Below are 9,847 nucleotides of genomic sequence, written 5' to 3' on the forward strand. Positions count from 1 at the left end.
AATGAACGATTATTGTGAAGCCAGGAAAATAAATGCTAAATTTTGTAACACTATTAATCAAAATATAGCATAAATATTGGTTGTATTTTGCCTAATTGGAGAGATCAACTAATATTTTAATTGTTTCTTAATAAACAGCAATAAAATAGCTTGTGAATGTTTTTCAGGGAGGCTACTTGTCTCTATTGGTGGCACTTCACCCTGCCTCAACATTTCAATTTTATGTAAGATCAGATTTTTGTTCTTCCACTTGTATCCAGCTTGAGAAATGAAGCCTATTGTATTTCTTGCCATTTAAAAATAAAAACTGAAAACAAAAACCAGCCAAAGAAATTCATTAACATCGTGCATCTTTATTATGCAACCAGTAAGAATAAGACAGAGTGACTAAACTAAACAGTGTGAACCATTGAAAGCTGTTGGTCAAAGGTCACAAGATATCACCTCCCCATACAGTTGAACTGAATAAAGTTAACATGTTTAATTATTGAGGTAATCTCAAGAAAAGGAGACCGCAGGCTATTGCTGTTTAGATCTTTCCAGGGAAGGTTCCGTCCTCAATCTGTCCATCCCACTTCTCAACCTGTGAAAACGGGGAAAAATAAATTTAAATGGATATTTTGCAATTACATATTTTAGCAGCACACAGGACTAACATTCACCATTCCAGCTCAAAGTTTTACAGTATTTATTTCCACAAATGTGGAACATTACCAGATCTGAGTTATATAAATCCTATTACCATCAGTCTTGTATAGATGTCAATCCATAGAGGGCATCTTTTAAAATTTTATAAACAATTTTTTTTATCATGCACCAATTTAAACCATTCAGTGCTAAACATTAACATTAAACCTTTCAAATAGGCATCGGTATGGAAACGAGCAATACGCTTCTCAATACAGATGAAGGCATTAATTTAAGGAATGTACCAATACATTTTATCCCTCCTTTTAGGTAAAATATTTTTTGCAGAGCTGCTAAAACAAATAATTTATTAATAAACAGGTCTGTATTTCTTTATCACTTCACTATTTGCGAATGGGCTGAATATGTAATGGAGAAGATACTAAATGAAATTTGGAGCATATGAACAGATAATCAGCCGTAGGTAAACAGAACAATATTCAGTAAATTATTTGGCAAACAAAGAAATGTTTAGCTCACAATTCAACTCCAAATACAACTCTGATTTGACATCACTTTTACTTGAAGATATGGCTCATGGATCTGGTGATGACGAGTGATACATTTGGGACAAAAGAGCCACGTTATGCTGTGGTGTATTACAACAACCCAGAACATGGGTCTGCAACCAGGGGTCCACGGCAGTACTGCAGGTGGTCTGCTAATAATCATGATTCAATGTTATCTTACACTATAAATGTGTGTGTGTGTGTGTGTGTGTGTGTGTGTGTGTGTATATATATATATATATATATATATATATATATATATATATATATATATATATATATATATATATATATATATATATATATACACATACATACACACACACACACACACACACACACACACACACACACACACATACATATACACACACACATTTGCATAAAGCTTTTTTTGTCTCTTAATTAAGGGTCCTTGACCTGAAAAATGTTGAAGACCCCTCAGCTTGAAAATCTCCACTGGCTTTAGATGCCACCATGTGGACAATCATTTTGTAACATTTTTTATTTATTTATTTTTTTTAATATTAAGAAGAAAAAAATAAATAAATAAAATAGAAAATGCTTAACCACTGATGCATGACCTTGTTATACTTATGTTTTCAGTTAAAACACAAAGTTTCAAATTCTGGAAGAATTATACGAAGTACAGTATTTCATTGATCAAAGTTCAGTAATCCATGTAATAATACTTTATATATATATATATACACACACACACACACACACACACACACACACACACACACACACACACACACACACACACACACAATGATACCAATACTCAATATTGTATCAACAATCAAAGAGGCATATTTAAATTTACATATACATACATACATATATACACACACATACAGTACAGACCAAAAGTTTGGACACACCTTCTCATTCAAAGAGTTTTCTTTATTTTCATGACTATGAAAATTGTAGATTCACACTGAAGGCATCAAGGGCTATTTGACCAAGAAGGAGAGTGATGGGGTGCTGCGCCAGATGACCTGGCCTCCACAGTCACCGGACCTGAACCCAATCGAGATGGTTTAGGGGTGAGCTGGACCGCAGAGTGAAGGCAAAAGGGCCAACAAGTGCCAAGCATCTCTCGGGGAACTCCTTCAAGACTGTTGGAAGACCATTTCAGGTGACTACCTCTTGAAGCTCATCAAGAGAATGCCAAGAGTGTGCAAAGCAGTAATCAAAGCAAAAGGTGGCTACTTTGAAGAACCTACAATATGACATTTTTCAGTTGTTTCACACTTTTTTGTTATGTATATAATTCCATATATAATTCCACATGTGTTAATTCATAGTTTTGATGCCTTCAGTGTGAATCTACAATTTTCATAGTCATGAAAATAAAGAAAACTCTTTGAATGAGAAGGTGTGTCCAAACTTTTGGTCTGTACTGTGTATATGTGTATATGTGTGTGTGTGTGTGTGTGTATATATATATATATATATATATATATATATATATATATATATATATATATATATATATATATATATATATATATATATACAGGGAGTGCAGAATTATTAGGCAAATGAGTATTTTGACCACATCATCCTCGTTATGCATGTTGTCTTACTCCAAGCTGTATAGGCTGGAAAGCCTACTACCAATTAAGCATATTAGGTGATGTGCATCTCTGTAATGAGAAGGGGTGTGGTCTAATGACATCAACACCCTATATCAGGTGTGCATAATTATTAGGCAACTTCCTTTCCTTTGGCAAAATGGGTCAAAAGAAGGACTTGACAGGCTCAGAAAAGTCAAAAATAGTGAGATATATTGCAGAGGGATGCAGCAGTCTTAAAATAGCCAAGCTTCTGAAGCGTGATCATCGAACAATCAAGCGTTTCATTCAAAATAGTCGACAGGGTCGCAAGAAGCGTGTGGAAAAACCAAGGCGCAAAATAACTGCCCGTGAACTGAGAAAAGTCAAGCGTGCAGCTGCCAAGATGCCACTTGCCACCAGTTTGGCCATATTTCAGAGCTGCAACATCACTGAGTGCCCAAAAGCACAAGGTGTGCAATACTCAGAGACATGGCCAAGGTAAGAAAGGCAGAAAGTCGACCACCACTGAACAAGACACACAAGCTGAAACGTCAAGACTGGGCCAAGAAATATCTCAAGACTGATTTTTCTAAGGTTTTATGGACTGATGAAATGAGAGTGAGTCTTGATGGGCCAGATGGATGGGCCCGTGGCTGGATTGGTAAAGGGCAGAGAGCTCCAGTCCGACTCAGACGCCAGCAAGGTGGAGGTGGAGTACTGGTTTGGGCTGGTATCATCAAAGATGAGCTTGTGGGGCCTTTTCGGGTTGAGGATGGAGTCAAGCTGAACTCCCAGTCCTACTGCCAGTTTCTGGAAGACACCTTCTTCAAGCAGTGGTACAGGAAGAAGTCTGCATCCTTCAAGAAAAACATGATTTTCATGCAGGACAATGCTCCATCACACACGTCCAAGTACTCCACAGCGTGGCTGGCAAGAAAGGGTATAAAAGAAGAAAATCTAATGATATGGCCTCCTTGTTCACCTGATCTGAACCCCATTGAGAACCTGTGGTCCATCATCAAATGTGCGATTTACAAGGAGGAAAACAGTACACCTCTCTGAACAGTGTCTGGGAGGCTGTGGTTGCTGCTGCACGCAATGTTGATGGTGAACAGATCAAAACACTGACAGAATCCATGGATGGCAGGCTTTTGAGTGTCCTTGCAAAGAAAGGTGGCTATATTGGTCACTGATTTGTTTTTGTTTGGTTTTGAATGTCAGACATGTATATTTGTGAATGTTGAGATGTTATATTGGTTTCACTGGTAAAAATAAATAATTGAAATGGGTATGAATTTGTTTTTGTTGTTGCCTAATAATTATGCACAGTAATAGTCACCTGCACACACAGATATCCCCCTAAAATAGCTAAAACTAAAAACTACTTCCAAAAATATTCAGCTTTGATATTAATGAGTTTTTTGTGTTCATTGAGAACATGGTTGTTGTTCAAATTAAATCCTCAAATAAAATTAATCCTCAAAAATACAACTTGCCTAATAATTCTGCACTCCCTGTATATATATATATATATATAAAAATTCATACAAGATTCACTGCAGTGGTTTCGTTATGAGAGTACATCCCATAGAGGTCTTCTCATCTCTAAACAACCAGTGACAGGAAGTAAAGGCTCGCCACTAACATCAGTGTTAACCGCCACCTTCTTCCTGGGTGCGCTGCTGCAAAAACGATTAGGGGTAGAACTCCTGCATAAAGTAATAGCAGCGTTGACTGACTTGTGCCGACCTCAATGATTTGTTTACGTGCGGTTTGTTAAAATGGCATTAAAAAAAAAGCTTAGTAAAAACATGTGCTGTACGTGGTTGCACTTTGCCGCACTCGTAACCAGACGAAGCTTAATTTGCGACTTAAAGGAAAGAGCTGTATGCGCCCGAGAGTGCACATCATGCCGCATCTTGCCCTGCTTCACTGCATTCTCTACCTTTATATTTCTTGCCTCCCTAGGATTGTAGCTTTTAGATGAACAACACTAGTCAGTGCTCAGATCATTCTACTACCCTAAAACTAACATAATACTAACAATATTATACGATCATCAATTCCACCATATTAGGTGCCTAACGATTATTTGCATATGTTTAGATGCAATGATGATTTTGTTCATGTATTTCAGTACACTTTAAGCCACTGATGTGATACAGGTAAGGCTTCATGGTATGGGGTTAGGGTTAACTGTCATTTTAGATAGAATTAATGCTAATGTGTTCTGGTTAAACAGTTTTCTAAGGTTTGCATGTGGTTGTATGTTTTCAATGACCGATTTCTTAAAATGATATTCTATTCCTAAAATTAAAGATAGATCACCTTGCTAACAGTATCGCAAAAAAACATATTGCAAATGCTGTATTGCGATACGCGTCATATCGGCAGATTCTTACAAAAATGCAGCCCTAGAGTAAAGCTTTTATAACAGTCATTTGCCTGCTGCATAACTTATTGCAGAAGGTCCAGTTTGAACATGTATTTACACCCACTGAGCACTTTAATTGAAACATCTTTACACTTACATGATCTACAAAATCATGCATACAGGAGTTCATGTCAACAATCAGAACAGGGAAAAATTAAATGTGTGATTTTGCTCTTTGGCATGATTGGTGAAATATTTCTATAGAAATAGAAGAGTAGAGTGGGGCTATGTTTCCGGCAAGAATCTGCCGATACGATAAGCATCACGATACAGGGGTTGCAATATAATATTTCTGCAAGCGTAAGCAAGGTGATATATTGGGATTTTTCTTATTTAGGAATAAGATAGAATTTTAAATATCTGTCCTTAAAAACACACCACAATATGCAGACCTTACACAAAATAAATGTTTTAACTGGAACACAGTGGGATGATCTGCATTTGCATTATTTACATTTAAAATGACACTTAACACCATGACACCTGTGCCAGCACTATCACACCTCAGTGGATACTGTGGTACTGTAAAGTGCATTGCAATACATGAACATAATTAGTACCACTGTACCAAACGTGTTCTTATTTATATATCTTTTTTTTAACCATATGCACAGCCAATAAGGACACCGAATATAAAGTGGGACTGACGATAATTAAAGAATGATATTAGTACTAGCATTAGGCTATTAGTAATGGCATGGTCTGAATGCTAACTAGTGTTTTACATCTAAAAGCTACAATTCTAAAAAGGACAAGAAAATAAAGGATAAACATTTCTTATATCGAGGTAAAGAATGCAGTCTGGCCAAGAATGACAGGCATGCCATGCCTTCTTGCAGCCCATGCTAACTTTAGGTGTGTGTATATAGAACTGGTCTTTATGCCAGTGTTTGCGTTAAGCACGAGCGAAGAGTTGAACAGCAAATGTTCCTGAGCTTTGCATTTATTTATTAAAACCATTTTAACACATTATATATACATATATACAATTTTGTAAACTCTAGTAGGGGTGTAAGAAAATATCCATCTTTTTTCCTTACAAACCTACTAGAATTTACACAATTGTGTAATAAAGAAAAAACATCCTATGAGCAGCAGTCCTGAAAAAGGAAACATCTTGCTAGTGAGAAAGCGAGAAGAGAAGCCACAGAAACGCTACAGTAATTCAACCATGCTGCTTTTTTTGATCACCAAACTTGTAAATCTCAGAATGCTCAACATGTTAAATCTTGGGGCGGTTCGGCTTCAACAGCAGAAGACCACATCAGGTTGCTCTTCTGTCAGTGAAGAACAGAAGGCTGAAGTGCTCAGTGGGTGGATATGATATTGTACTGTATAATTAGGTCTGATATGCCTATAGCGTACATGGGTCATTTATTTTTATTCTTCATGCCACCACCAACTATTATTAGCAATGCTGCAGGGGCAATATGTCCTGACTTCAGTTGAGAAGCATTAAAAATCTGTATTGCTCCAAACTGATACAAAAAAACAAAAACAATGACAAAACTGGTCAATGATCAGAAAAATAGAAGAAAAAAAGTTACTTATTTCCCAATGGGAAAATGTCAACTGAATTTCCCCACTGCTGACTAATATTTTGTGCTAGGCCAGATAACAGACTCTTACCCAGCTGATAGGGCACAGGCTCTTGAAGACTCTCTGGTACCAATCACAGGGAGTGACGTCCTGTCCTTTTGCTGTCAGTGCCTTATTACACCTGTGAAAGTCTGTGAATAAAGAAATAAAAGGCACCAAAATTTTAAAAGAAGGCAGCCCATATCATTTCTTACAATGCGTTCATAAGCTATTAGAGCAAATATGATTGCTCTAAACTCTTCAAAGATCATCTCAAACACTGATGTGTAACATCCCAAAGAGGAAGACTCAATCTGATGGTCATTTCAAATCTTAAAAATGAAGGTAGACAAAGTCGATCTTGTATGGGTGAGCAGAAAACATGATTCAATCACAAAAATAATTTATGAACCAACTCAATGATCAGATGCAAGTGAGAGTATAGAATTAATTGTCTTTAGTATTAGGGACACACTGATACAATATTGGCCACCAACAATTCTTAATTAACATAAATAACAGATTAATACGCTGTACTATTAGCGGAAATACTTTGCCAAGCCTCATATAATACGTGCCAAAGGGGTTCTTCGCTAGTTGATTTCTTTCCACCTTTTAATCCAGTTCATCCCAGAGCAGTTCAATAGGATTTAGGTGTGGCGACTGGGCAGGCTATTCCATGATAAAGAACACGCCAGACACGCCAAGTGTTTGCTCTCTAAACAATGCTTACAGAGTTTGGTGAGGTTAGTTCCAATTAACCGCAGTTCAAAAGGAACTGCACAGTGTTAAAGTATGGAATGGTAGCCATGTTGGTTTAGTATTCCTTTCACCCAGAATTAGTCTCCAACATTCAATGGTCCAAAACAACCCCAAACCATTAGGCTTCCACCTCAATGTTTGGCTGTGGGTGTGAGGCAGTCATTTACTGTTTAATTCTTGTATGTTTTTGTCTTATACCCAGTTTGATGCATATAAAAAATAAAATGCAGTCGTCTCAAAAACAATAAGAAAGTGTATTCAGCCGTACCCCAACTGTATTCTATATCAGTGGTCTTAAACTTTTTTTGCGCCATGGAACGGTTTAATGTCAGACAATATTTTCACGGACCGGCCTTTAAGGAGTGGTGGATAAATACAACAAAATAAAATGATACGACCGGCATAAAAACTGGTATTTTATAAATATAATAATAAACGTGAATCTACTTTGTTGTGTTTTGTTCATTTTGCTAGCTTGGGGGTCTGAATTTAGCGGTAATGTATTATATGTTACCGGTTGGAGCAGCCCCTTTAAGAAGGTAGCGGATGGAGGTAAGACATGTGACCGAGGCATCTTCACATGCATCAAGAGTGAGTCATAGACAGATGTGGCAGAGAGAATCAGATAATAAATAAAACGGAAATAATGTAAGTTATGTATTCTTTCTGTGCGGCCAAGTACCAATTGCCTGGTGGTCGGGACCACTGCTCTACAGGATGACACTTTGAACAACAATGTTGATGGACAACACACTTCATAGACAACACAAATCTAAAACACATGAAACAAGTTTTACATTGGAACAGTGGTCTAAGTTTGTTCAGACATTAAAACAAATCGGTCTGAACATCACAATGTAATGCAAACCTTCATGTCTGGGGAAGACAAAAGTGTGAAATGTTAATGGTGGTGTTACAGAGTTATTTGAACACATCCCAAACATACCAAGGTAGTTCTGGAAGCAGTTTCTTGTCTGATTGGTGTTGGGAAAGCGAGCGTCGAAAGGCGCCGTTCTGTAACTCTTAATCTTCCCCTCAATTAGCTCAGCCATCTTTCACCAAAACTCGGTGGCAAGTCTACAGCTGTAAACAACATGACAGTCAAGTCCATGCACACATACATACACACATCTCTCTCTCTCTCTCTCTCTCTCTCTCTATCTATCTACTTATCTACCTACCTATCTATCTATATATTTATATAATTACCACAGATTATGCTTTTTAACAGGTTTAATTTCCTCAGGACTTATTTGTGTTGTATAAAAGTACATTGATTACGCTTAAATTATATATTTTCCTAGGAATATCCAACAGCACTGTTTCTCAGAAAGCTGTAAATAAAACAGACAAACAAACATGTAAACAGGTGACTGGTGTTATATATTTGAATTGCTGCTACATGAAGCAGTTTGACTTTAGCAATACCAGGTCATGACTAGAGGTCGCCTACCTCCACTGACAACCAAGGAAACGGTATTTTGTATTAAAAACACACTTTAAAACATAAATATGCCACATATTGTGTGATTAGAACTGTTAATATTTGCGTCTATTTGTACAATTCTTATAAACGTCCTCCCTGAGTTAACTGGCTAGTTCCTAGCTAGCGGCTATAAACAATTCCTAATATAATATAGCTCAAAAAAGAATGGTGCAGTATATAACAACCTGACTCAGATAACTTTCAAATATCGTAATATCGACGAATATCGGAATAAAAATATAAAAATTAGCGAATGAATTAATATTAGACAGGATTTTCGGGCCTACCTAAACGCGTCCTTAGCAAAGATTCCCCTTGAAAGACTGAGAGAACGAATTGCATTATGGGATCGCTGAGAGGAAGTAGGGGCGGGGCTTCAATTCTGACCGCGGCTGCATGAACGCGCATGTCTGAATAACAATAGCAGACTGTGCAGTAGTGATGGGAAGATCGGATCATTTTAATGACTCGGTTCTTTGAATCTTGTTTATCAAAATAAACGGATCTTTTTTGAGTCATTTAGTTTATTTCGTTTCTTTAATCAGAAATAAAACAAAATGTTTCTACAAGATCCCCCAACACGTTTAACAATTTTTATTACAAATATAAATTATAAATAAACATAAAATAGGCGAAATTAAAACTGCCGGTGTAACACACATTTATTCACGACATCCTTTCTTTACTCAGATATTTAAAAAATCCACCAAAAAAGTATTTTTAATCAGTAAACGTTTTTTTACTGATGCGCCAAGTCCAGATCAAGCACCAAAGACCGCCATGGTGAACACATCCAGCCATTAAAACCGTCTGTGTGGAAACAGCA

At 36.9% G+C, this 9,847-nt stretch overlaps 1 protein-coding gene across 1 annotated transcript; it reads right to left on the minus strand.

Annotated features, from left to right (window-relative positions):
• Positions 1 to 333: 333 nt before the first annotated feature.
• On the minus strand, positions 334 to 9,434 carry LOC124384415 (cytochrome c oxidase subunit 6B1). The gene is made up of 4 exons (XM_046847223.1): positions 9,309 to 9,434; positions 8,482 to 8,618; positions 6,825 to 6,925; positions 334 to 583 (listed from the first exon to the last, which is right to left on the minus strand). Exons 2-4 carry the CDS (start codon positions 8,585 to 8,587, stop codon positions 530 to 532), a joined length of 261 nt encoding a protein of 86 aa, XP_046703179.1. The 5' UTR covers positions 8,588 to 8,618; positions 9,309 to 9,434; the 3' UTR covers positions 334 to 529.
• Between the last annotated feature and the right edge of the window lie 413 nt (positions 9,435 to 9,847).

The sequence above is a fragment of the Silurus meridionalis genome, chromosome 4 (genome assembly GCF_014805685.1).
Source record: "Silurus meridionalis isolate SWU-2019-XX chromosome 4, ASM1480568v1, whole genome shotgun sequence".
Classification (NCBI taxonomy): Eukaryota; Metazoa; Chordata; class Actinopteri; order Siluriformes; family Siluridae; genus Silurus; species Silurus meridionalis.